Source organism: Ceratotherium simum, chromosome 33 (genome assembly GCF_057802395.1).
Source record: "Ceratotherium simum simum isolate JZ-2026a chromosome 33, ASM5780239v1, whole genome shotgun sequence".
NCBI classification, from domain to species: Eukaryota; Metazoa; Chordata; class Mammalia; order Perissodactyla; family Rhinocerotidae; genus Ceratotherium; species Ceratotherium simum.
In genome coordinates this window covers 26,921,556-26,949,064 of record NC_141932.1, presented here as the reverse complement: position 1 = coordinate 26,949,064, position 27,509 = coordinate 26,921,556, and the positions used below count along the sequence as shown (strand labels likewise).

Here is a 27,509-nt window from a genome sequence, read left to right as displayed (position 1 = left end):
ATCTCAGTGGTGTAATACAGTCTATTTTTCCTTCACACCACGGTGTAATACAGTCTGTGGGGTGGCTCTGCTCCTCAGAGTCATTTGGGGACTCAGGCTCTTTCCATCTGGCAGCTCTGGGCTCCTTTAGGTCCCCCGCCCCTGCCCCCAGTCCTCTCCATCAGTGGATGTTGAAAGAAGTGAGGGCCACAAGTGAGAGGCTTTTAGGGTCACGGGTGGAGGTCTGATATACATCTGCTCACTTGCCTATTGGCTCACATACCTGATTGCAAGGGAGGATGGGAAATGCTGTCCAGCCGTGTGCGAAGCAGCAAAAGGAAGCAGTTTTGGTGAGCGATTAGCCAGTGTCTGCCACACATTTTGGAACATGCTGTATCTGAAAATTGAAAAGAGTTATGTTGTTTCTTTATGTGTTTTCTTGTTTGTCACCCATTTCCCTCCACTAGAATGCAAGCCCCACGAGGATGATTTTGTTCACCGCTGTATCCCCATCACCCATCCGAGGGCCCAGACGTAGTAAGTACTCAACAAATATGTGCTGAATAAATGAGTGAGGGGGCCGGCCCCGTGGCTTAGCGGTTAAGTGCGCGCGCTCCGCTACTGGCCACCTGGGTTGGGATCCCGGGCGCGCACCGACGAACCGCTTCTCCGGCCATGCTGAGGCCGCGTCCCACATACAGCAACTAGAAGGATGTGCAGCTATGACATACAACTATCTACTGGGGCTTTGGGGAAGAAAAAAAGCAGGAGGAGGATTGGCAATAGATGTTAGCTCAGAGCCGGTCTTCCTCAGCAAAAAGAGGAGGATTGGCACGGATGTTAGCTCAGGGCTGATCTTCCTCACACACACACACACACAAAAGAATAAATGAGTGAATGCACGAGTGAATAAAAAATTTGTAACTTCAGATTTATAATGTTATGAACCCATTAAGACTGATATTTCTAAGGAGATTTGGGGAACATGAGAGACTGCTCATGTGCAATAAGCACTTAGGATACCGGCTGGGTAGGATATGAACCCTGTAGCCGAACTCAGTATAACAGTGGCTTAAACAAAGTAGAACTTTCTTTCTCTCTCATCAGTAGACCAAGTATAAGCAGTCCAGGGCTTCATGGCATCAGTATAGGTTTCGTGGCATCAGACATCCGGGCTGCTCCGACCTATGGCCCTGCCGTCCATAGGGGAATGCCCTGGCCTGCGTGGCTCAAGACGGCATCCGCCACATCCAGGGTCCAGGCAGCGGGAAGGGGAAGGGGGAAATGGAGTCTCACCCCTATTGCTCCCGGAGCACAGGTGAACCGAGAAGTGGAATCTTAGCTTGGCCGTCTGGTTGATTCCGCCCTCTGTACTGTGAGGGTCGTCTCTTTGGTTACCTTTCAGGACAAAGAGCCGATGTAGCCCAATGAGGTCAGGTCACAGGTGAGCAGTCGAAGGGAATGTCGCTGCTTGGTCCAGGTTAGTAGGAGTGGTTTGCTAAAATGGGCAGGATGCAAATCTGCATGTATGATATGGTCAGAAATATATAAAACTATGCCCAGTAAAATGGCAGGACGGAAATATAATGGAACGTTATAATGAAGCTGTCTCTGAGAGGTAGGCGAATTTTCTTTTTGTAATTTGCTGTATTTTTCAAGTTTTTCATAGTGAGCAAGGTGTTATTAGATTTTTAAAATTTTATTTACTGTGACATATAGAACACCTACAAGAAAAACTGCCTCCCAAAACAAAAAGCAAATACACAGCATAATGAATCGTTGAGTGAACACTCAGGCACCAACCTCCACAGGAAGAAGGAGGTCATCGGTGCATTCTAGAAAATGCTTTGTCCTTTTTTATTTGCAAAGCTTGCTCTTCTCTGACAGGTCACCACCATTTTGATTTGATGGAATCCCTTTGCTGCTTTTCCTAATAATTTTGCCCCCTGCGTAAACTTCCTAAACACCGTAGTCTAATCTGGATTATTTTTAAACTTTATGTAAATAGGAACCAGAATATACGTACTCTTTTCTATACGGCTTTTTTCTTTCACTCAACATTCTGTGAGATAAATCCATGTTGTGGCAAGTATTAGTACCTACTGTGTTTATTCTACCCACCTAGTGTATTGGTTCTCATGATTCTGTAGAATTCTGTTGTGTGAACATGCTACAATGTGTCCATTCTCCTGTGATGGACATGCGCGTTATTCCCCTGGAGGGCTTTACAGATAGGGCGGCTGTGGAGAGCCTCACAAGGCTTCCTGGCGGCGGTCCACCAGTCTCTCCAGGATAGATACACTTCAAGGGGCAGAAGTTCTGAGTCATCGGGAAAGACGATGCCCACTTGTGTCCAAAGTGGTTACACGGCTCCCACTCCTTCAGCAGTGTATGAGAATTTCTGTTGCTGTGCGTGTTCACCACACCTGGTCTTGTCAGGTTTAGACATTTTTGTCATTTCTGCGGGGCAGAGGGCAAGGTGGGGAGCGGTTTTGCACTGCGGTTTTAATGTGCGTTTCCCACTGAAGTTGAGCATCTTTCCTCCCTTTCTTTGTTGTTGTGTGGATTTCCTCTTTTGTCAGTGTCTGCTTGATAGTTCGCTCATTTTTCTTTGGGGATTGGCCGTTTGTTTTTAAGGAGTTCCTTGTAAACGCCGGACTCAGATCCTTTGTCTATATTATATGTTGCCAATATCTTCTCCCACTCTCTAACCATCTTCTAATAGTATCCTTTTTTAACGGAAAATCTCAAACATGCACAGCAGTGGAGAGAAGTGTATAATGAGTTCCCACAGACTTATCAACAGCTTCCCCAATTGTCAGTTCATAGCCAATCTTATTTCCTCTCTCCCTGCACCCACTTCTTTCCCCTTGGATTATTTTAAACAAATTCCAAATGTCTTATTATTTTATCCAAAAAGTTTTAGTAAGTAGCTATCTCTAAGCAATAATGATCTTTTAAAAACTCAATATATAACCTTGTCACTCTAAGATACCTTTTGATCAATGCAAATTCTTAACGTTAGTCAAATATAACAACCTCATCTTTTATAGTTAGTGCTTTTTGAGGTCTTTTTTTTAAATTTTTAATTTTTAATTAATTAATTATTTTTATGAGGAAGATCAGCCCTGAACTGACATCTGTCGCCAATCCTCCTCTCTTTGCTGAGGAAGACTGGCCCTGGGATAACATCTGTGCCCATCCTCCTCCACTTTATATGGGACGCCATATATGGGACGCCGCCACAGCATGGCTCAACAAGCGGTGCATCGGTGCATGCCTGGGATCCGAACCCATGAACCCTGGGCCACTGCAGCAGAGCCCGTGCACCCAGCCACTACGCCACCAGGCCGGCCCTTGATGTCTTGATTAAGAAATCTTTCCCTTCCTTGAGGTTATAGATTTATTCTCTGATATTTTCTTTTAAAACCTTTTGTTTTGGGGCCAGCCCGGTGGCCTAGTGGTTAAGTTCTGCGTGCTCTGCTTTGGCAGCCCGGGTTTGTGGGTTTGGTTCCCAGGTGCGGACATACACCACTTGTTGGCAGCCATGCTGTCGCAGTGACCCACATACAAAATAGAGGAAGATTGGCACAGATGTTAGCTCAGGGCCAAACTTCCTCAGCAAAACAACAACAACAACAAAAAAAACCCACACACTTTTGTTTTGCCTTTCTATCTAGGTCCCTAATCTACCTAGAATTGGTTTTTGTGTATGGTATGAGGTAAGAGTCTAATGTCATTTTTATTCATTTTGATAGCAGACTAGCTCAGCCGGTTTATTAAAAAGACTATCTTTTCCTTCACTGCTTTGCAGTAAAACTTCTATCGCAAATCAGGTGGCCGTATATATAGGGGTATGTTTCTGGACTCTGTTCTGTTCTGGTTCCCAATCACTGCATTAATTCCTGCAGCTTTACAAGAAGTCATGACATCAGGTAGAGTGAGACCCCTCGCCTTGTTCTCTAAGAGCATTGTTGTTGTACTTGGCTTTTTGTATTTCTGTGTAAAATTTAGGATCCACCTGCAAGTTCCACAGGAAAAAACTTTTAGAATCTCAATTTGAATGCATTGAATATATAGGTAAATTCAGAGGAAAACTGATATCCAATCCTATAACATGATATATCACACTATTTATTTAGATTTTTTTTTAAAGTCTTTTATAAAGTTTCCCTGTATAGGCTTTTCACATGCTTTGTTAGATTCATTACTAGGTGCTTGACCATTTATGCTGATGTAAATGGTTACTTTTGTCTACATTTGTTTGGTTTATGGCTAGTATATAACAATAAAATTGATTTTTGTAGATTGATTTTATATCCAGAAACCCAGCTCAATTCTGTTATGGAGTCCAATAAATTAGTCTATAGACTCTTCTTACTTTTCTATACCCAGAATCATAGAATCTGTTAATAAGGATTCTGATAACTTTTATTTATTTTCCTGCTTTACTGCAGAGGTAAGGTCTCCAGGACCAAACTGAACAGAAGTGGGGTCAACAGGAATCTTTGTCTTATTCTAAATCTCAGAAGGAAAGATTGTCATATTTAACCGTTAAATGCTTTAATACTTAGCCGTAAATGATGCCAGCTGTAGATTACCCCAACAGAGGTAATTTTATATAAATGGCATCATGTTATACACACTATTGTTATCACATATTTCCTTTACTTCCAAGCCTGTTTTGCTCTTACCTTCTCCCATCTCCTGTCCTGACCCAGGTCACCAATATTACCCAGGTTACAACCTGAGGCGTATTCTTTCGTAGCTTTCTTCGCCATTGCTCAATATGCAAAAATATATGCACGTATTCGTAAGGGGTTCTTCTTGGTCGTTGTTTGGGATTGTACTATATTCACTTCTCTGCATCTTGCTTTTCTCTGTTAAAATCCCTTCAAATCTGCTGTAGAGTTCTAATTCATTTGCGGTGACTGCATTTATGAGAGGGATGAACCACAATTGATAAATCTATCAAGCATTGTTTTAATTATATTTAAAAAGCTTTCATTTTACAAATAAAGTCAGCTGTTGTGGTCTAAGATGGCTGCCCACTGCCAGTGTCAGGGCCACATTCCAGCCAAGAGGAGGGACAGAGACAGGGAGGGCACACCCTTGCCTTTGGGGACAACCTGGGAGTTGCCCACATTGTTTTTTCCCACATTCCATTGGCCAGAAGACAGTTACAAGGCCTCACTGGCTCCAGAGAGGCTGAGCAACATACTCTTGGCGAGGGGACCAGATGTCCAATTACAAATTCTATTTCAGTAGAAGAAGGGGAGAAAACAGTATTTGCTGATCACTAGTATCTGCCTCACTCACCTTCTAGCATGTCAGCACTTGCTAGCACTCTCCCCCAAGCCAGAGTGGGAAACATCTGGGCAGTCATCAACACTGCAGCTGACAGGAAATAAAGAGACCCTGACACCTCTTTACCAGTTTCTTTGGTGCTTACAATTTTCATCTCATTAAAGTAAATTTTTTTTATTGAGGTGGGATGTACATAGATTAAAATTCATCCTTTTTAATGTATTGTTCTATGAGTTTTGACAAATGCATACAGCCGTGTAATCATCACCACAATGAAAATATAGAATTTTATCACCCCTCAAACTTCCCTCATTTCCCTTTGTAGTCAACCACTCCCTCCACTGCCAGCCCCTGGCAGGCACTGATCTGATTTCTCTCCCTATAGTTTGCCTTTTCCAGAAGGTCATATGAATGGAATCGTGGATGTAGACTTTTGAGTCTAGCATCTTTCACTTAGCATGATGCATTTCAGATTTGTTTGTGCTGTTGTGTGTATCAGTAGTTCATTCCCTTTTGTTGCTGAGTAGTATTCCATTGTATAGATGTACCACAGTTTGTTTATCCATTCATCTGTTGAAGAACATTTGGGTTGTTTCTAGTTTGGGGCAATTATGGATAAAGCCACTATTCCTATGGCATACTGGTTTTTGTGTGAACTGAAGTTTTCACTTCTCTTGGGTAAATATCCAGGAGCGGGATTGTTGGGTCAAATGGTAAGTATATGTTTAACTTTATAAGAAACTGCCAAACTGTTTTCTAAAGTGTCTGTACTATCTTGAATTCCCACCGACAATGTAGGGGAGTTCCAGTTTTTCCACATCTTTGGCAGCTGTAGATGTTGTCAGAGTTGTCGTTTGGTATTCTAATAGATGTGTAGTGGTATCTCATTGTGGTTTTCCATTTTATTTTGACCAAAGAATCAAACTATTATCTTATCTAGGAAGGGTAAGGCAGGTTGTGGATTGGTTCCTCTGGCGTTGTGGACAGTTCTCATGCTTTCTATCCAGATGTCCAAGCCTTTTGAACATCATCTCCACATTTTGGGAATTTCCTACCCTATGAGTTCTGCCTCCCTAGTATAGAAATCAGAAACCCACTTTCCCAGCCTTCCTTGCAGCTGTGGTGCAGGAATGTGTCCTGAACTCTGCCAATCAAATGCACCCACGTTTTTAAAAGAAAATTTTAATTTGGAGAATTTTCAGAAGTCAGAAGAGTATGAGGAATCATCAATAATCAACCCCAACAACCAACCAACAATGGCCCATCCTTTCCCACTCATTCCCCTCTCCTGCATTGTTATGTAGCAAATCTCAGGCATCATATTTTGCCTGTAAATATTTTGGTACTCACACCAGAATTTGATTTGAAAGAGAGTGAGGAGAAGAACAAGGCAACCTGTAAAATCGATTCTGATGCAAACGACAGAAGTCTTAGCAGAAATTCCTGGATGGCATTAGGATTTGTCTAGCCCCCGGATTGATTCTCTGGCCCTCCTGGAGATTCAGTGGTCTCCCCAACATCCCTGAACACATCCTCTTTTCTGTTTAAACGAGTTACATGGCTTCTCTTGTATGCAACGAAGAGCCCTGACTGCTGCATTCGGGTCAAGTGTAACCTTGGTTTGATGACCAGAGCTGGGGGGTGGGCATATGTAGTGCCTACTTTCAAACTGGAATCAGCAGGTTCTCTGAGAAGGGTTTGGGGATGGGAGATGTCATGGCATCTATTGTACTGATGACCCCAGTTTCCCTCCTTCCTTCTGGGAATCACATTCCCTTTGTTTTAGTGTGGGTTCTCCCAGAACCAGACCCTGAGAAGAGGATTCAAGTGCAAGTCATTTACTTGGGAGCTTCAGAGAACACCAGTGGGCGGTGGGGAGGGGAGGCAGGGAAGGGGGAGTCAATGGAGGGGGTGTTACCTAGGAGCTTAATCTTGCTGGGGAGTTCTGGGAGACAGTATAGAACCCCAGAATTGTTTCATCCAAGGGGTGAGGGAGCTGGGGTATTTATCCACCAACTCCCATCAGTCATTGGTGGAGGGCTGCTCCCAGGAGCAGTGATGCCCTGGCCCTTTCTAGCTTGGGCAGAGTGGGTTCCAGCAGTCAGAAGGAGCCCTCAAGAAGACAGCCACAGTGCAGGCAGTTGAAGAGGGCAGTGTGCTTAGAAATGGTAAATGCTGAGGGAATAGGGGTGAGCCACCAACGGTGCCCCCTACAGCTGCTTCTAGGGACTGTTCTTCCCTGCTGCTCCATCTCAGTGTTCCCCTGGATCCTGCCGTTTTCTTACAGACTTCACCGCCAACCCCAGCCACAGGTGATTGGTTTGGGGTGAGCAGGTAATTTGTGCTGAGCCAATCTCAGCCCTTCCCTAGGATTTTTTTTTTTTTTTTTTTTTTTTATCACAGAACCAGCAAGAGTGAGCGATTGATGGCAGAAACTCTGCTGTCCCATACGGAACAGAGAGGGCCGAACAAAGCTGGCCCAGAGAGCAACAGAGGCAAGCTGTGGAGAGAGGGTCCTGGAGTCAGCCCAGGTCTGTCCGAAACTCCATCGCCCCCTTTCCTCTGGTGTTTGGGTGCTCAGCTTTCCCTGGAGCGTCAACCTCTGGATCCTCACAAACCTCGCCCTCTAAACTCAGCTGGTTCACGCACGGCATTTGCAGCTACGGCAGGTAGGACGTACAAAGTCCCCAAATAACAGTGCTGTTTCCATTGTCTGTTGCTTTGTAACAGACCGTCCCAAAAAGGAGTAGCTTAAAACAACAACGATTTATTATTTCTCACGATTCTGTGAGCTGAGTGGGTGGTTCTTCTGCTCTATGTGGTGTTGCCTGGGGTTGCTCAAGTGGCTGTGTTTGGCTGTTGGCTGGCTGGCGTGGAAGATTCAAGGTGACTTCTTTCACTGCCTGGGGCCTGGGCCCTTGCTCTAGGCTGGGGTGCCTTAGTTCTCCTCCATGTGGCCTCTCTGTCCACATGGTGTCTCATCTTCTAGGGCCTCTTTGTGCGGCCTTGCTCTCCAGGACGGGAGAGGCAGCTTCCTTACAACGTGGCAGCTGGGTTCCAAGAGAGGGAAAGCAGAACCTGCAAGGCTTCTTAAGGCCTGGGCTCAGAGCTGGCCCAGCATCACTCCCTCTGTGTTCTTAGTCAAAGCAAGTCAAAGATCAGCTCAGAATCAAGGGGAGGGAAAACGGACTCTCTACCTCTCGATGGGAGGGGCGGCATGCGCATATCGGGAGGAAGAAATTCTTGGTGACCGTCTTTTGAGACTACCTACCACGAATGGTTTAAGCAAGGTAAAAGTTTCTCTCTCACATAACAGTCCTGGGCTGGTGTGGCTCCTCCAGGATGATGGGCTCTGAGGTTCCCTCTATCTTGATGCTCTTTCGTCCTTATGATGTGGCCCTCGGCCACTTGTTCCAAGATGACCCCTCCCACGTTCACATTCCAGCAAATGACAGAATTGAAGAAGAGGAGGAGTGTGCACCTTTCCACAAAGGCTCTGACCTAGAAACTGCCCATTCACTTCCCACACTACCCATCAGCCAGAATGAGGTCACATGGCCAGTCTAAATGCAAATGAGGCCAGGAAACACAGTTGTTAGTCTAGTGGCCAGATGCCCTGCTAATAATTCCGTGGAAGGAGCAGGAGGACATTGGAGGACTCTAGCGCTCTTATCTGCCAAGTGAATAATTCAAAAAGAAATAGAGGATGTGTCTGCAGAGATGGGGAGCCATGTTTAATCCACCCTGTTATCACTAGTGGTCATTTACTCCAGTAGCCAAGGAATGTTTATTGAGCATCCGCTACATGTGCTAAGGATACTGCAGTGACCAAGACGGAAAGGCCCCTGTTCTCGTGGAGTTTCCGTTCTAGAGGAAGGGGCAGACAGTAGAAACGGGAACACATAAATCAGAGAATTTCAGGTATGACAAATACAGGAAGAAAATGAAACTGGTGGTGGGAAGTGACTTTAGCAGTGGTGGTCAGGGGAGGCCTCTGAGGGTGTGACATTTGAGCTGACACCTGGAGGATGAGAGGGGCCAGTTATACAAAGACTTTGGGAGGAACACCATGGGCAGGGGGAACAGCAGGTGCACCCGCCCTGAGGTGAGATCTCGCCCTGAGGTGAGAATAAGCTGACTTATTCTTGGAACAGCACCGAGTAGGGTAAGTGAGGAGAAGGGAGGTAGGGGGAAGGACAGAGGGGTGGGCAGGTCTTGATGGGAATAAATGTTTTGGTTCTCTCGGGCAAATGCTTACCGTTGTGGAATTGCTGAGTCTCTGGGTAGGTAAATGTTTAACTTTATAACAAGCTACCAAACTCTTTTCCGAAGGGGTTGTTGTATTTTACATTTGCACCAGCAGTGTGTGAGAGTTCCAGTTGCTCCCATCCCTGCTGACCCTCGAGAGGGTCTCTGCTGAACTGATTCATCCTTGTGAGTGTGTGGTGATACTGCACTGGGGTTTCCATTTGTATTTCCCTAATGACTAATGATGTTGCACGATTCTTCACATGCTTATTGGCCATGCATATGTCTTCTTTTATGATGTGTCAGTTCAAATCTTTTGGCCATTAAAAAAATTCGGTTCTTTGATTCTCAAAAAGCTTCCTTTTTTTTTTCTTTAGTGAGGAAGATTGGCCCTGGGCTAACATCCATGCCCATCTTCCTCTACTTTATATGTGGGACGCCACCATAGCATGGCTTGATAAGCAATGCATAGGTCTGCGCCTGGGATCTGAACCTGCAAACCCTGGGCCGCCGAAGCAGAGTGTGTGAACTTAGCCACTACTGGCCACTTCCTCTGGCTGTTATGGGGAGGAAGGACTGTAGGGGGCGAAAGTGGAAGCAGGGAGACTGGGAGGGGCTGTAGCTTCCCCAGAGGTGAGCTTGTCACAGGCAGTGTCAACACAGTGCCTGCTTTCTGGGAAAGTCAGCTTTGGCCTCCCTGACTCTTGGGCTGCTGCCAGGAGCGATTGAGACACTTGACAGATCTCGTGGGGAAGGTGGGCAGCCCTGCTTCCTGGAGTCTCGTGCTGTTGGGGGGCAGCACCCAGTCAGCTGTGTGATCTCCATCTCAGCCTTCTTTCACCGATTGGGGAAGACCTCATCTGCCCATGGAGCGGAGACCAGCCCAGGCTGGCATTCTGTGGTCTGCACCGTACAGTTGTACCGGTTGCTAAAATATTGAAATATTTCACTTCTGGTTGGTAAAGAGCCTCTACCCACACCCCACAGATCTCTGCCACCACCACCCCAGTCCGTTCCCTTGGGACATTTTGGACTTCCCCACATCTCCGCAACTGAAGGGGCCCCCAAGACTCTGACCCAGCCCTGTGGCCACATCTGTTCTGATGAGCTGGTGCCTGGGTGTGCTGGCTATTAGACTGAATCCTGGGGCCAGCCGAGGCCTGGCTGGACCGGGCAGGAGCAGGTCAGGAGGCTGAGGCTGGGAGGCTGAGGGATGATCGTTATCAAGGTGAGCCCAGAACTGGAGCCTTGAAGTTCTAATAACAATGACACTAATGACGATGACACTGATTAACAGTCATTGAGCATACACACGGTGCCGGGCAGGCATTATTTTGCTTGACCTCACAAAATCCTCGCAATCAAGTGGACCATCGCAGCAGCCTGGCTCCTGCTCCTGTCCCTGCCCCCCGAGTCTGTCCCCATGTCCAGCCACAGGGAGCCGGGAGCAGCTGGGTCAGACCAAGGCCTTCCTGGCTCAGAGCCTCCTCTGGTCTCTGATGGCCCCTGGCTCACTTGGCTTCAGCCATCTGGAGAGGCCTGGTGTGCCTGTGGGGCCTCACTCCGCACCTGGTTGTGGTGGTGGTGGTAGTGGTGGTGGGGTATTGGGTCTTTAGCGACAGGACTCAGGACAGGGCAATGGCGGCCAGTAGCAGCCAGTGTGCCTCCAACTGGGCCCTGACCCTCCTCGGGACTCAACTCCCCTCCCCCCACATCAGGCCACTCACTGTCTGTCCCATGACCAGCATCCAGTTTCCCCTTTTCTCTCCTGAGCCCAGGCCCAGGGAGCCGTGGGGCATGACGCCTGGACGGAGGAGGAGGGCTTCCTGCCATTGGCCCATCCCCCATGCGCCCTAACCTCAGGTTCCTCCTTCCCCAGCCCCAGCTCAGGCTCCTGCTGGGGGCTAGAGGTGCCCATCTCCTCCTGGTGGCCTCCCTCAGTTCTCACTTCCAGCCACTTCCTCATTTGGTGGGGCAGCCCGGCCCAGCGGTCACCACGTTGTCCCCACCTGCTTCACTCCAAACCCCAGTCCTGGGTCTGTGCTGTGTGTCCGTGTCACTGTCTATTTCTCTCCCTCCTTCTCTGCGTGGCCACCATTTTCTCCTTCCCTATCTTTCGTCTTGGTTCTTTTGTCTTTCTCTCAAAGGGTTCCAATATTGTCTTTGGGTCCTGGGGTCCATCTCCACCTTTATATGCCGTGTGACCTTGGGCAAGTGTCTTTACCTTTCTGTAAAATGGAGATGACAAGATCGTCTACCTCAGAAGGGTGTTGTGGTACTCTGATTAATCAAGGCTCTGATTATCAAGAAATTATAACTGGCACTCATAAAAAGCTGACAAGTGTCAGACTCTGTTCTAGAAACGTTAACTCATTTGTTCTCCACAGCACCCTGTGAAGTAGGTACTGTTTTACTTCCCATTTTACACTTGAGGAAACTGAGGCCCAGAGAGGTTGAGTGACTTGCTCAAGGTTGCCCAGCCAGGAAGAGGCAGAACTGGCTTCAGTCACGGCCAGCTACTGACCCTCCTGGTACAACAATGTCTGACTCCTAAGTGGGATGGAGGTCAAGTTGACACATGTACTCTTTGCCCTTCATGTCCAGCCTTTGGGGGCTGCAGCACGGCTTCTGGGATGTCTGGGCCTGATTCTTTCTGGTGTTATCTGTCTCTGTCCCTCCTCCCCTTCTGTCCCCTCCTTCCTCCTGCCAACACCCACCTCAGACTTCCTCCTTCACTTGGTTGGACGCTGCGCCACATCCCAGCAGCCCTTGGACTGTGGTGTCCAGCAGCGTCGCCTGCATCATGGGGGGCCTCGGACCCTCCAACAGGCTTTTGCTCCTGCCTCTCCTTCTGACTGTGGGTGGTAAGTTAGGGGCTTCTGTAGCTGAGTCCCTGGGCTCAGCTTGGGGCAGGGCAGGGAGCAGGGTGGCAAGAGACAACCAAAGGGGAGGGTTGGAACAGGAGCAGATCCCCAGCCCCAGCTCAGGCTCCTGCTGGGGGCTAGAGGTGCCCATCTCCTCCTAGTGGCCTCCCTCAGTTCTCGCTTCCAGCCACTTCCTCCTTTGGTGGGGCAGCCTGGCCCAGCGGTCACCATGTTGTCCCCCACCTATTTCACTCTAAACCCCAGTCCTGGGTCTGTGCTGTGTGTATCTGTGTCACTGTCTATTCCTCTCTTATCTTTCATCTTGGTTCTTTTTTCTTTCTCTCAAAGGGTCAAATATCGTCTTTGGGTCCTGTGTTCCATATCCACCTTTATTTGCCGTGTGAAACCCTAGGGGTCTCTCTCAGAGCCTGAGCCCCCAAGATCTGGCCTCCGGTAGAAGCAGGGGAGGGGACTCTATGGGTGTCATAACAGGACAAGTCGGTATAGAAGTAACACAGTCTAGAGGCCTTGAGGCCAGCCCACAGGTCCCACAGACATTGCTCTCCACCCCCGCCTGTTGGCTGTCAGAACCCACCCTCGCCAGCTTCTATGCCCACCTGCTAGTCATAGCCCTGTGCCTCAGTTTACCTTCTTTTTCTCTCCTCAGGTCTCAGCCCTGTCCAGGCCCAGAGCGGTAGGCCTAGACCCTCAATCCCCCTCCCCACCTCCCAAAGACCTTCCCATCTCTGCCCCTTCCCCAATCTCTCCAAACCTCCCCCTGCTGACACCTCCTCCCAATTCCCAACCCCTGCTGACCACCCCTGACCCTGTGCCACATACATTCCCAGAATGCAACTGTTCCACGGTGAGCCCCGGTGTGCTGGCGGCCATCGTGCTGGGGGACCTGGTGCTGACCCTCCTCATCGCCCTGGCCGTGTACTCCCTGGGCCGCCTGGTCCCTCAGGGGAAAGGGAAAGGGGCCGCGGAGGGTGAGCAGGGCTGGCGGGGGATGGCCTGGGACACTCTGAGGGCTTGCCTGGGGGGGCGGGGAGGGGTAAGAGCCCAAGTCACGACCATCCGAAGGGACAGTGATGGAGGGGCTGATTTTACATTAACAAAATGGTCCCAATTCACCACCTTGTTTCCACCCTGCGCCACACGCCGCCCCCCAGCAGTGACCCGGAAACAGCGCATCACAGAGACGGAGTCGCCTTATCAGGTAAGGAAGCCAACATCTCGCTCCTTCTGTCCTGAATACCCCCAGTCCCTCTGGGACTGAACCGGGACCCTGAAGCCACTTTCCCAGCAGCTCCGTAAACCCTTGAAGGCGCTCCAAACCTGCTTTCAATGAGCAGTCATGACCTTATACTCAGCTTAGTGGTGGAGAAGAAATAGAAAGATGGCTTTACCTTTCAAAGGCAAATGCAGGCCTCAGCCAGAGGACAGGCTCCAGATTGTTCTGGAAAAGTCCAGCCCAGGATAGGCTGATTTCCTGGAGAAGCTCTCAGTAGGGATATAAGGATATAATTCAGCCCTAGTTTGGTAACTCTAAAAACAAGAGTTCTAGAATTTTTTATTTTTTTATTTTTTTGGTGAGGAAGATTAGCCCTGAGCTAACATCTGTTGCCAATCTTCCCCTTTTTGCTGAGGATGATTGGCCCTGGGCTAATATCCGTGCCTATCTTCCTCTATTTTATATGTGGGACGCCTGCCACAGCATGGCTTGATAAATGGTGTGTAGGTCCACGCCCGGGATCTGAAACTGTGAACCCCGGGCCGCGGAAGTGAAGCACACAAACTTAACCACTATGCCACTGGGCTGGCCCCTAGAATTTTTGGGGGAGGGATCATTGTCCCTTTGAGAAGCTGATGAAAGCTAGAGCCTCCTCAGAAAAATCCATACCAAAAATGCAAAATTGTGCATATAATCTAGGGGCAGTGCAAGTGTCCTCAAAACCCTTCTTAAGAACCACGATGCAGCAGAGGCATCTTTCCATCTCCTGCCTCTGTCAGCACCATTCTTAACCTTTTCAGGGGTCACGGGCTCCTCTGAGACTCTAATGGAGGCCAAACAGCCCCCTCCCCATAAAGATGCACATCCAGACTGCTATTTGCATATGATTTCAGGGATTCTGTCTGAGGGCTGCCTCTTGGGGCCATAGACCCTCCCCCTAGTTCTGAGTCCTGCTCTGTGAAGTCTGTTTTACGTATCTGCACCCAGCTTCGCTTTGCCTCACTTGTGGATAAACAGTCTCTTTGTAAAGTGTGAGAATCTCGAGTTTGGCTCTGTGAGGTCCAGGAGACTGAAGGGGCTTTCCAGTTCCTGGGGGCAGTGAGATTTTAGGGCCAAGCCTCACTCCAATGTATTCATGCCTTTGCTGGGATTTGTCAAGCAGCTATATGTGCTGATGCTGGGGACACAGCAGCAGAACTTACGTCCTAGCTGGGGAGATGGACAGGAAGCATATTAACAGATGAGATTGTTCTGGGGAGGCATCACGCAAGAAATAAAGCGGGCTGATGTGACAGTGACTGGGGGGTGGGGAAGACACCGCAGATGGAGAAATCAGGAAACGCGTCTCTGAGGAAGTGACCTAAGCTGAGACTTGAAGGGGGAGAAGGAACCATCTGTAGGAATATCTAGAGGACCAGTGTTCCAGGCAAAGAGAACAGCGTGTGCGAAGGCCCTGAGCCTGGGGCATAATGATTAAGGCAGAGGAGAAGGGGAACATTGAATGCACTTGAATAAAACCCAGATCTTTTCCATGGCTGCAAGGCTGAAGAAGCTGCCAGGGGAGCTTCTGGGAGAAGGCTGGATTTTGTTTTAAGTTTCTTCAGTGGACCCCTTCCACTGATGATCCTCACCCCGTTCATCCCTTTAGGAGCTCCAAGGTCAGAGGACAGATGTCTACAGCGACCTCAACACACAGAGGCCGTATTACAAATGAGCCCAAACCATGGCAGTCAACAACCTGATGCCTGGATCCAGTCATTCCTGATGCCTACTTAGCACCCTATTCCTACTCCCACAAAGATACAGATCCACAGAGTGCCCTCTGAGATATCAGACCTTTCCCCACCACTGCCCCCAAATAAACATGGAACACGAAAACACTGTTGAGTTATTCCAGATCCATGGGCTGCGGGGATGGGGATATGTGGGGTTCTGGGGGAAAGTCATGGACCCAGAAATAGCTAAATGGGATGGAAGCTTTGGGGAGCCTGGGGTTCTCTGAATAAGAATTAGAACTAGAGGCATTTCAACTGCTTTATTCCAAAGCAACCCAAAGAGGGTGGGTGGGTTTTCTGTGCTGCCACACAATCCAGGGTGAGAGGGTCAGAAGTCAAAGGTTGCAGTTACAGGGGGCTCAGCCCCTGCCAGGCATGTTAATGTAGACTTTGCCATCTTCTGGGGGTGGGGGAGAGAAAGCATGAGGCCTGACCACCCACTGCTCACCCACATCCCCTCCTCCCTGGGGACCCCCTGCCTCGGGGTTTCCTCAGGGGTTCCCCCAAGCACCACCCCCAGGGTTTCCCCAGCACCGCCTCCAGGGCTTCCCCGGGGCTGCCTCCCTGGGGACCCCCTCCCTAGGGACACCCCCCTCCCTAGGGACACCCCCCTCCAGGCCCCACCCTGCCCCTACCCTCGCCTTGGGTGGGCCTGCTTCGGGGGCGTGCACACACAAATACCACCGCCACGATCAGCAGCGACACCAGCGCATCGGCAGCCACGAGGCCTGCCAGGAGCGGCAGGGAGAGGGGTCCACACCCAGAACAGGAACCTGAGGGTGGGGGCCAACACAAGAGGGGGCTGAGGGGGCTCCAGACCCGCAGGGCTGTGCTTTGGGCATACGGGGCAAAGGAAGATGCGGAGGGGGTGTCACAGATTCCCTGGGGGCTTAGGGATGAAAGGGGAGAAACTGAGGGGTCTCAGGACTCCCAGGGCTGTGCTTTGGGCATAGTGGGTCCTGCCGAAGAGAGGCTTGGGGGTGGCCAAGTCCCTGGGGCTTCAATCTGGCAATGAGGGCAATGAGACGGGCCCCAGAGAAGGCTGCAGATCCTCCCGGAGCTCTGCTTTGCAATGAGAGGTGAGACGGTGACCTGGAGAGTCACTGGGGGTGTTCCAGGGCCCTCAGGACACACTTTAGGGATGCCAGCAGTCCCCGAAGTGGCATGGCAAAGGGGAAGAGTGTCGATTTCTCACCTGGGGTCATCTGAGCTGCAGCCACTGTGGAAAGAGAAGGAAGGTGGATCAGTGGGGAGAGGTGGTTCCCAAATAGGGCGCAGGGAGAGGTGATGTCCTGTAACCCCACTCCAGAGAGATCAAATGAGGAAGAGGGTCAGGTGGGGAGGGGAGCTCCCGGAGACACAGAGAGAGACAGAAAATCGGAAGTAGAGGCAGAGAGCCAGCAGTGGGAAGGGGAGATTTACAGGCAGCCACTCCAGACTCAGCTTCCCCTCCTGCCCCCAAGAACCAGGTCCAAAGCTGAATGGATCTCTGGGAAGGGACATGAAGGGGTACTGCGAGAAGGACCCACCCTGAGTACTTCCTTCCTTCAGATGCCACCCAAGCCGCCCCTTTCACAAATACTCCGCCTGCCACCCCCCATAACCTCTGGCTTCACCTGGGAGTAAAAGCAGGAGCAGGATGTTGCCTGGAGGGACCATGATGGGTGAGGGCTGGAAGGGGTCTGGCAAAGGGCTTTGGTCCAGAGAAGTCCTGAGGAACAGCGGGGCAGTAGAGAGGCAGCAACAGCGGATGTCACCCTGCTGGAGGCAAAGCCACCTGCTTCCGGCGTGGTGTGTGTGGGAGGGTGAGAGGCGGCAGGTCCCTGTGACTGCCTTCAGGGACAAACTGGGGGGAGGGTCAGAGAGACCAGGGAGGCTGCTACGATTGTCCAGGTGGGAGGTGACAGGTGGACCAGGGTGTGGGCACTGGGGAGAGTCTGGAAAGATTCTGGAGGTAGAGCTTGCTGAGGGAGTGGATATGGGTGTGTATGAGAGAGAGGAATCCAGGATGACCAAAGCTTCTGGCCTGAGCAACCGAAAGGATGGAGCATCCTTTGACAGGCTGGAGAAGGAGGGGAAGCAGGTTTAGGGGGAAAATGCCCGAGGTTTGGGCACACTGAGTTGGAAATGTCTGCTAGATCTCCCTGTGGAGAAGTTGAATGACCACAGCTGCCTCTGAGCTCAGGGGATAAGTCTGGTCTGGAGATGTAAATTTAGGGGCTGATGGCTATGGATGGTATTTAAAGCCACAAGACTGGATGAAATCACCAAGGAAGTGAGTACAGACAGAGGAGCACCCTACCCCCCCACAATGGGTGAAGAGGAGGAAACAGCCAGGAAAACCAAGAAAGAGCAGTGAGTGAAGGAGAACCGGGAAGCAGGGAGTCTTGAGAGCAGGGGAGAAATATGATTGACATGGCCAGTGCTGTGGATGGCCACCAAGATGGGAACCGAAAAGGAGCCACCCACTGGGATGTCAGTGGGCTTGAGGGCTGGGAATTCCTGCCTGCTTAGTTCACAGCAACACCATAGCGCCCAGCCAAGTACCCCCCTGCGGTAATACATTATTTTAAATGATGAAGGAATGAGAACCGGCCTCTGGGAAAAAAAGGTGATGTGAGGAAGAGGGAGAAATTTGAGTCCACCTAGATCACTCTTACCAACAGACCTTTCCTCCCTCCAGATCAGGGAGTCGGGACCCCAGCCCCCCCGCCCTCAGGACCCAGTAATACTGTCCCCCAGCCCCCAGACCAGGGCCCCCGTTGTCGAGGCCTCCTGCACCCACTTGGACAGAGACCCAGAAGTCCAGGTCCCCAGGGCCCTCCTCCTTCAGCAGTCCGCCACCCCAGGCCCCTTCTACCTCACACCAAAAATGGGGTCCCCGGCTCCCTCTTTCCGGGGAGACTCAGGAGTCGGGCCCTCAAAGTCAGCCCCGCCCCTTCAGAGCCGGGGTTTGCTGGAGCGCGACGCGGGGACTCCCGGGCCTGTGGGCGGGACCCTGCCCAGCACAGGGCGGTGCCAGAACCCTCGTTTAAAAACTCGCGGGGGACCGGACCCAAGATCGGGGACCCGGCGGCGGCTCCGCGGGGAAACAGCGAGGCTGGCGCAGCGCCGAGGCCGGGGCCCTGGGGGCCTGCACTCCGCGCCCCGGAATCCCCGAGGTAAGTGGGGGCAGGGAGGAGCGGCGAGCTCGGCGGGTGGGAGAGTGAGGGGCTGGGAGGGGTGCTCCGGGGGATCTAGGGACGGAGCTGGAGCATCAGGTCCTGGGTCCTGGGAGTGAGGGTAGCCGGTGTTAGAAGGGGGCAGGGGCCCGGACCCCTGGGTCGTGATGGAGAAGAGGCTGGGATTCTGGGCTCCTGGGTCCTGGGGGGTAGGGTATGGGAATCCGGAGTCGTGGGTCCCGCGCGGAAAGGGCTGGGAGCCCGGACCCCTGAGTCCCGAGGGAGGATGGGGCTGGCGGCGCGGACTCCTTGCCCCAGAGAGCGAGGCCGGCCTGAGTCGTCGGGGGCGTGGTTGTTGCAAACCAGCCCGGGTCTCGGTGGGGAGGGTCGCGGTCCTGGCCGCAGGGGTCCACGCCGGCCGTGACCCGCCCTGGCCCCGGGATTTCCCGAGTCGCCACCGGTCCGGGGTCCCCGGGCCGAGCAGGAATTCCCCACGTGCGGGGATTCCATGAGCGCCACGCTCGGCCGCGCGCCCCGCCCCGGGTCGGACACCTGGGCGCGGGACCCGGAGAGGAAGGGGAGATGGAAGATTCCCTTGCGTGAGCGCCGTGACGTCAGCGCGTCGCATCTGTTTCCGAGTCTGCCCCCCTTCCCCCCGCCGCTTAACCCTTCCTCCGCCGAAACCGGGCTTGGAGGGTGAGGGCTGCGGGCCCGGGCTTCCTGGGTCGAGGCGTCTGGAAACGGACTCCCAGGTCCTAGGGAGGAGGAGCCCAGACTCCTGGGTCCTGGGGAAGGGGTACTAGGCTCCCGGACTCCTGCGGGAGGGGCCTGGACTGCGGGGTCTGAAGGGGCGCGGGGTCTGGACCCCTGGATCCCTGTTGAGCTAGGAGGCTATTGACTCGTGCTTCCTCTGGGAGAGGGGCCGGGGACTCGCATGCCCGGTTTCCCGAGGAAGGAGTATCAGGTCCGCTTCTAGGGCAGAGAGATGTTGGGAGCCTGGATGTGCGTCTCCAGGGAGTGATGCCCGGCGACCCCTGCCAGGCCTCAGATCTGGGAGATCTGGGAGGTGGGATTTTTCACGGAAGTGAGGGGGGTGCTCAGAGGGGCGCCCTCCTCCCCCTTCCTCAGTTTCCACGACGCTGGTGGAAACTTGGGTCAGAGGGGAAAGTGCAGAGCAAAAGGAAGGAAACGGCGGAGGCGGCCGCCGCACCCGAAATTTTAGATTGGCTTTGGAGTTCTCAGGCGGCATCGTGTGCCAGTTTTTCCGCGCGGGAGGGCGCCCAAATCCACTCCTCCGCGCCCTCGGGTGACTTAAGGACCCCGGATTACTTCCCCTCCCCCGCAGTGAGCCGGAGTGAGCGCAGCCACTGCCCGTCGCAGACCGTGAAGAAGCTCCTGGAAGAACAGAGGCGCCGCCAGCAGCAGCCTGACGCTGGTGGGGCACCGGTGAGGCCCATGAAGCCCTGTCCGTTTAGGCGGGGACTTGCTGGCTTGCCGCCCTCAGAGCTGATGAGAGATGCAGGCCTGGCGTAGATGCCCTACAGGTGGGGAGTGGATGCCGAGGAATCTGCGGATAAATTCACCCTTGTGCCTTTTTGCTTATGCCTCCACAGGGACAGTTCCCGCCTCCCCTGGCCCAGCCCCTGACTCCATCTGTGAATGAGGGTGAGGCCGGTAAGTCTGGAAGCTCACCTGGTTCCCTCAACTCCCGGCTTCCCTCAGGGACTCAAGCATCCCAACTCGTAGAACCTTTGGGAATGCGGGAGTCAGGCGCTCATTCTTGCTGGGACCTCTTAAAAGTTTGATGCCCTAGATCCTCTGGAGCCCGGTAGTCTACGCACATAGTCCTTCGGTGTCCCTGGGGCCCAGGCTCCCAGAAGTTCCAGCTTCCAGCCCTTTGGTATCCCAGGGTTCTAGGTCCCAGCCCCTCAGTGTCCCAGAAGTACTAGCTTTCAATCCGTTGGGAGACTCCAGGCCTCACCCTGGGCCTCCAGCCTTGGCCGTGACTTCCCTAACTCTGTAACCAGGCCTGCCCCTGCTCTTCCTCTCACCCGCAGGCCATACCCACTTCCCAGCTCACCAGGAGACCGTGGCTTCTGGACTTGGCAGCCTGGCACCCCCCACGGGCTTTCCGGACTGGGACCCCACCACACATGCTGCCTACACAGACAGCCCCTACTCTTACCCTGCTGCTGCTGCTGACGGTTTCCTGACTCCTGACTTCTACCCACCTTCGGACCCAGGGCGGCCGTGTCCATTTCCCCTGGGGATGGAGGTGAGATACAGAGCGGGAGCAGGATGCTGAAGGGCCCCTGAAATTCCCAGTTGCCCTCATGCAGCACTCTGAGATGTCTAGGGCTGGGTTAAGAACCCATTCCTCAGATGGGCAAAACTGAGGCCCAAAGGTCCAAGATCACTTGGGACAGATGGGAATCCCAGCCACTCTGCTGGTGCTCTCTATGCGTGCGTGTGTGTGGTGGGCTGGCAAGAGGGAATTAGCTGACTGGCTGTTCCTACCACGTGCGCCCTCCAGGACCCCCTGGATACCCGGCTCTATGCAGAACCGTCCCTGCCACAGGCGGGATCCTGGAGAGGTTCCGGACTCCCCTCAGGACCCCCACAGTTGCCCCCTGTGGTCACTGGACCATCGCTGGATGCAGCCCGTGCTCACATGCTGGCTTTGGGGCCCCAACAGCTGCTGGCCCAGGATGAGGAGGGAGACACGTGAGTATAGGGGAATGGGGTCTGCAGGCTCCCGCCTCTGCTGGGCAGCTGTGCTCACTACCGCCCCCTCCTGTCCTCAGGCTCCTGCACCTGTTTGCAGCTCGCGGCCTGCGCTGGGCAGCGTATGCTGCAGCTGAGATGCTCCAAGTGTACAGACATCTGGACATTCGTGAGCACAAGGGCAAGGTGAAGGCTGGGGGCCTGGACTCCTGGAGCTGAGGGCAGAGGGGCTGGGGGCCTGGCTGCCCGGTTTTCAGAGAGGAGGGGGCTGGGGGTCCAGACTGACCTTTCCTGTCACCTGCAGACTCCTCTCCTGGTGGCTGCTGCCGCCAACCAGCCCCTGATTGTGGAGGATCTGCTGAACTTGGGGGCGGAGCCCAATGCCACTGACCATCAGGGACGCTCTGTCTTGCACGTGGCTGCTACCTATGGGCTCCCAGGAGTCCTCTCGGTATGGCCAGCTGGCAGTGGGGGGAATGGGGTGGACTCGTTGCCCGGAGCCTGGCTTCCAGGGCTGGGAGGCCTGGGGAGACACTAATACAGCTCATTGCCTTCTCTGCCTCCCAGGCTGTGATTAACTCAGGCGTTCGGGTTGATCTAGAAGCCAGAGACTTCGAGGGTAAGCTGGGCGGTGGGCAGGGCTGGCTTGGCGGGCGGGGCGGGTGCTCTGATTGCAGACCCTCACTGTCTCCCTTCGGCAGGCCTCACACCCCTCCACACAGCCATCCTGGCCCTCAACGTGGCTATGCACCCACCCGACCTGTGTCCCCGCGTGCTGAGTACCCAGGCCCGAGACAGGCTGGCCTGCGTCCAGATGTTGCTGCACATGGGCGCGGATCACACCAGCCAGGTGAGCCGGGCTGCGGGCAGCCGGCCCCTTGGAGGGCGTGTGGGTGAGGGCACCTGGCTGTCCAGGGGCTCCAAAGAGACACTGACTCTGCCTCTTCTCAGCTGTGTGGCCTTGAGCACGTTACTTCACTTCTCTGTGCCCCAGTTGTCAACTGGGAATAATATTACTGATATTGGCTTATATTTATTAAGTGCTGACTATTCATCAAACCCTGAGTTTCGTGGATTAGCTAATTGAATCCTCACAGACACCCTTTGACATGTGTCCTATTATTACTTTCTCTATCTTACTAAGGAAACTGAGGCAGCAGGAGTCAAAAATCTTATGGCTTGTGAGTGTCAGAGAGGGGCTAGGAACCCAGCTGGTCTGATCCCAGAATCCAGCTCTTAACAATTCTGTTATCCTCCTTCCCCTGACAGTAGCTCCTTCACAGACTACCTGAGAAAAATAAACATCCACTTATTGTTGTGTTTTTTTTTTTTAAGAATTTTGAACACAGCTAAAGTACAGAAAATAATATGGTGAACTCCATGTACCCGACATCAATAACCAGCAACCCATAGCCAGTCCTGCCCCATCTACTCCTTCACTTTCCTATATTATTTTTAAGCAAATCCAAGCATATAAATTTTTTTTTGAGGAAGATTGGTCCTGAGCTAACATCTGTTGCCAATCTTCCTCTTTTTGCTTGAGGAAGATTGTTGTTGAGCTAACATCTGTGCCAGTCTTCCTCTCTTTTGTATGTGGGATGCCGCCACAGCATGGCTTGATGAATGATGTGTAGGTCAGCACCCAGGATCCGAACCGGCGAACCTCAGGCGGCCAAAGTGGAGCACGTGAACTTGACCACTACGTCACTGGGCTGGCCCCCAAGCATATCATTTTATCCATAAATATTTGTGTGTCTTTAAAAGATAAGAAATCCTTTTAACCTCAATATCATTATTCTACGTTAAAAAAAATTAACAATCTCATAATATCAAATATCCTGACTGCATTCAAATTTCCATTTGGCTCTGATGTGACGTACATTTATTTTTTTCATTAAAAATACTAGGATCCAAATAAAGCCCAAATATTGCAATTCTATGTCTTTTTAAGTTGCTCTTAATTTAGAGCTTCCCCTCTGTCTCTTGGTTTTCTCTTCGTAATTTATTTGTTGAGCCAAATTTATTTGGTTGTTTTGCCCTGTATAAACACAAATTTTTTTATCTTCATTATCATTACAAACTCTTTAAAGACACATAATAGAGTTTCGTTGTAGAAAATGTCTTTATTTGCTCCAAAATATGAAGAGAACAGCTCAATATGGAAGTGGATATAGGCTTAGTCAGTCCGCGGCTCAACTCCCATCCTTGTAGATAAAGTACAGTCCATGTGGGATGTTGGTGCATTTTACTGTGCTGAATAGAATGTGGTGGCCAGGGCAGCTGCTAGCCCAGAGAGCTCCTTTGGAGGATTAGAAAAGGAGCCTTTTTCTCAAAGACACCTGGGCTGGAAAATTGTCATAATAGATGTATAGTTCTATAATGTATGTGACATGGTACTTTTGAATAGTGCACAACACATACAACTGTATAAGGCACCCCTGGGTGCTTGCAAAGGAAGAGACAGGGCCTCTGAAGGCTCTTGGGTTCTGTGGGAGGGGGCCTGGGTCTGAGGACTGGCCTGACCTCTGCTGTTCCCCTCCCTCCAGGAGATCAAGAGCAACAAGACAGTTCTGCACTTGGCCGTGCAGGCTGCCAACCCTACCCTGGTTCAGCTGCTGCTGGAGCTGCCACGGGGAGACCTGCGGGCTTTTGTCAACATGAAGGTGGGGGCCTGGGCTGGAATGTGCAGACTGTGGGATATGGCAGAGAGGGGCAGTGGGATGTTGGGAGTCCTGTGGGCTGTGGCTGTGGAGGGGACAATGTATGGGATGTGGATGGGGACTGTGTAGCATGAGAACGTGAATTGGGGGGATGCAGGACATGGACAGAGGGGTGTGTGGAATGTGGTTGGGAAGGGGAGCTGGGAGGTGAAAGGGGGCATGTGGGACGTGGCTGTGGCAGAATGTGAAGTGTGATGTTGAGGGCCCAGGCCAGCTGGCTCTGAATCCCTAACCGCCCTCCCCTCACTGTCCCCAGGCCCATGGGAACACAGCCCTCCACATGGCAGCCGCCCTGCCCTCTGGGCCGCCCCAGGAGGCCATCGTGCGGCGCCTGCTGGCAGCTGGGGCGGATCCAACCCTGCGCAACCTGGAGAACGAGCAGCCTGTCCACCTGCTGCGGCCCGGGCCTGGCCCCGAGGGGGTGAGCACTGAGCCCACCCTGACTGCAGAGTGGCTTCTGACCTAACCCGTTCCTGACCCCACCCATTCCTGACCCTTATCCAACCCTGACTGCAAAATGTGACCTCTGACCCCAGTGGCTGATCACTTACCTTGTAATAGTGACTCCTTCCTTATGTCTACTTCAACTCTGACCTCAGTGTCCTCTACTTCCAACCCTGAATCCTGACCTCAGGTGTGACCTTTGACCCCCAAGTATGACCTTCAACCTTCTGCCCCTAACCCTGAGTCCTTACTTCAGAGTGGGACTTCTGACCCCCAAATATGACCTCTGACTCTTTGCCTCTACTCTTTGACTCCCAGTCCTCAATGCTAACCCCAAAGTGGGACCCCTGACCAACACCTTTCCCTTCATCCCCATTCTGGCTCCCGAGCCTTTACTCAATGTGCAAAACCCAACCTTCACCCCAACTCCAAATCTTGTCTTTGAACCTGACCTTCAAACCCGGCCGACCCCACTCACCCTGTCTAACCCCCAACTTCGCAGGGTGCCTCCCCCACCTCTCCTGGCAACCTCCCAAACTTCTCCGTCTGCCCTGTTTTGTCCACAGCTCCGGCAGCTACTGAAGAGGAGCCGTGTGGCACCCCCAGGCCTGTCCTCTTAGGACGCAAACCCAGACCCTGGACTGATTTTCCAGTCCCCACCGTCCTGTGGGACAGCCAGCGTATGCTAATGTTGCAAACCCGTGATAATGTATGTGGAATGTCCTGCCATTGGGGTCTTACATTAAAACCCCAAAATGGCTGCTGGGGGGGGTAAACAGGCCCCAATATTTGGGGTGGTGTGATACCCCCTCCCCTACCCACAAGGAGCCCCCTTAATGATTTCTGTGAAATCGAGGCCCCTTGATTGTTTCTGTGAAACACCCTGGACCCCTAACCCTTTCCCCACCGGGATCTTTAGGGGTCCCCTCCTCTAATTTAGCTCTTCACACCTGGAACCCCAGATGTAATGCCCCTACATGGTACTTGGGGCATCTCAAAACAGCTCCCAGTACCATCCCTGTAGACCCGCAACCTCCCCAGGACCCACCCCCGCAGGTCCTTAACCCTGAGATGTAGGAAGGACTCTCCTTGCTGAGAGTCCCCTGGGTCCTCCTGCTTTCTAAGTCAGAGCTCACCTGGGCCCTGTCCCAGACCTCTGTTTTGGTGAATCCCTCCCCTGTCTGAAACTCTCTATTAAACTCAATTTGGACTAGAACCGGTGTTGTCTGATCTCTGGGGGCTTTGGTGCAGGGGAGTGGCTGTGGTGCCTGGCTGAGGGGTCGTGTTCGGATGATTGTGCCGGGGGGGGGGGCTGCGTGGCAGACACTGTGGGTGCCAAGGCCATACCCGTCACCCTCACGCCATCAACACCTGGTGGTCTGACCGCTGGGGCCAGCACGCGAATCTTTGCCTGTGGGCATTCTCAGACCACTGGTGCCTGCTCTGCCCTGGGCGTGAGTGTGCAAGCCTTAAATGCCAGGGAGTCCCTGCCACTTCCCACTCCCACTCCCTCCACCAGGGACCAACAGGAGACGGTGTATAAATACCCCAGGAGGGCCGGCCCCGTGGCTTAGCAGTTAAGTGCGTGCGCTCCGCTGCTGGCGGCCCGGGTTCGGATCCTGGGCGCGCACCGACGCACTGCTTCCCCGGCCATGCTGAGGCCGCGTCCCACATGCAGCAACTGGAGGGATATGCAACTATGACATACAACTGTCTGCTGGGGCTTTCGGGAAAATAAATAAATAAATAAATACCCCAGGTCCCTCACTGCTGTGGGAGAGCTCGGAAGTGCATGTTCTGCACTGGCTCTCCAAGTTCCCCAGCAGAATTAAGCTCCAGTCCCCACAGTGGTTCTCGCTTAAAAACTACCCTTTCTTGGCTGCTTTCCCTTTTCTGTGTCACTTCCTACCCACCCTACCAATGTTGTTCTCCACCCCTTCCACATACTCTTGTCCTCAAATCCTTGCCTCAGCATCTGCTTCTGGAGAAACCCAAATGAGAACAGAAGACCTCCACAATACCCCCTTCTCATACCTGTCCCACAGCCTCTGCTCGGCATCCATCCCAAACTTGTCACCCCACAAAGCCCTCTGACCCACCATAGCTCCCCACTGCTCAGAGCCTCAGGGCCAACAAACCAAGCACACTTGAGGGGATGTGCCAGTGTCTCCACCCCAGAATTTAAGGCTTAACATGATCACCACTTATTTGTTCGTGATTCTGCAACCTGGGCTGGGCTCAGCTGGGCAGTTCTGCTATCTTGCTTCAGTCACTCATGAGGCTGCTGTCAGCTGGAGGCCCGATTGGGCTGGGCAATTTCACCGACTTGTCTGATGGCTCAGCTGAGATGTCTGGAGCTGCCAGAAATGGGCTGAGCATCTCTCGCCATGTGGTCTCTGCAGGAGGGTAGGTGGATCTCTTCACACGGGAGCTCCAAGAGGGAATGTTCCCAGAGAACAAGGCCCTGCTTGCATCACGCTTGCTGTCCTCCCATTAGCCAAAGCCAGTCACGTGACCGAGCCCAGACTCTGTGGCCAGGGAGCACTACCCAAGGGCATGAATATTGGGAGGTGCAGTTATTAGGGGCCACCAGTGTAAGTCTCCCACATCAGCTGCCTTGTACCAGCAGGCGTGTGACCTTCTGTCTTCTCACGTAGTGGCAGCTGACCCATGAAGAATTCATAGGAATATGTCATAGTTCATCAATTCTAAGAAGAACTTAATTGAAATTCATCTTATAGTCAATTGTGTGGCATAATTTCTGCATTTTTTTCCTTTGTGGTTCATAAAATAATGGTATTTCTAATTGTTAACAGCTTTTTAGATACTGTTGACATATAAGATGTATATCCCAACAGGTATCCATACACACACATACCACTAACGTGATAAACTGTCTCTAAGAAACTTCGCGTTATTCAAAGAATTAATAAATCGTTCTCAGTGGGAAAACAGGGATGGCTTTGGGGCACAAGAGCATCAAATGAGGAACAGCAAGGTTATTTTTCCTGCTGAAATTTCAATAATAGTGTTTTTAAATGAATTACTCTAAG

At 52.2% G+C, this 27,509-nt stretch overlaps 3 protein-coding genes across 5 annotated transcripts; 2 read left to right on the top strand and 1 right to left on the bottom strand.

Annotated features, from left to right (window-relative positions):
* The first annotated feature begins 12,264 nt into the window (after positions 1-12,264).
* TYROBP (transmembrane immune signaling adaptor TYROBP) lies at positions 12,265-15,510 on the top strand. Of its 2 annotated transcripts, none has more exons than XM_087422246.1 (5): positions 12,265-12,398; positions 13,066-13,092; positions 13,247-13,387; positions 13,574-13,617; positions 15,281-15,510. In XM_087422246.1, exons 1-5 carry the CDS (start codon positions 12,338-12,340, stop codon positions 15,344-15,346), a joined length of 339 nt encoding a protein of 112 aa, XP_087278372.1. In that variant the 5' UTR covers positions 12,265-12,337; the 3' UTR covers positions 15,347-15,510. The 2 variants fall into 2 exon arrangements, with proteins under 2 accessions (XP_087278372.1, XP_004439799.1); XM_004439742.3 differs by having other exon boundaries at positions 12,283-12,398; positions 13,571-13,617.
* Positions 15,511-15,652: 142 nt separating this feature from the next.
* HCST (hematopoietic cell signal transducer) lies at positions 15,653-18,082 on the bottom strand. The gene is made up of 4 exons (XM_087422253.1): positions 17,024-18,082; positions 16,603-16,626; positions 16,043-16,180; positions 15,653-15,807 (listed from the first exon to the last, which is right to left on the bottom strand). The coding sequence occupies exons 1-4, from the start codon at positions 17,064-17,066 to the stop codon at positions 15,767-15,769; spliced, it is 246 nt and encodes an 81-aa protein (XP_087278379.1). The 5' UTR covers positions 17,067-18,082; the 3' UTR covers positions 15,653-15,766.
* A 120-nt stretch (positions 18,083-18,202) lies between these two features.
* Positions 18,203-25,672, top strand: NFKBID (NFKB inhibitor delta). Of its 2 annotated transcripts, XM_004439758.3 has the most exons (12): positions 18,203-18,568; positions 19,914-20,014; positions 20,182-20,242; positions 20,626-20,843; positions 21,102-21,292; positions 21,373-21,478; positions 21,597-21,743; positions 21,860-21,911; positions 21,994-22,142; positions 23,839-23,955; positions 24,269-24,433; positions 25,023-25,672. In XM_004439758.3, exons 1-12 carry the CDS (start codon positions 18,280-18,282, stop codon positions 25,074-25,076), a joined length of 1,650 nt encoding a protein of 549 aa, XP_004439815.2. In that variant the 5' UTR covers positions 18,203-18,279; the 3' UTR covers positions 25,077-25,672. The 2 variants fall into 2 exon arrangements, with proteins under 2 accessions (XP_004439815.2, XP_087278317.1); XM_087422191.1 differs by lacking the exon at positions 18,203-18,568 and having other exon boundaries at positions 18,629-20,014.
* Positions 25,673-27,509: the final 1,837 nt, after the last annotated feature.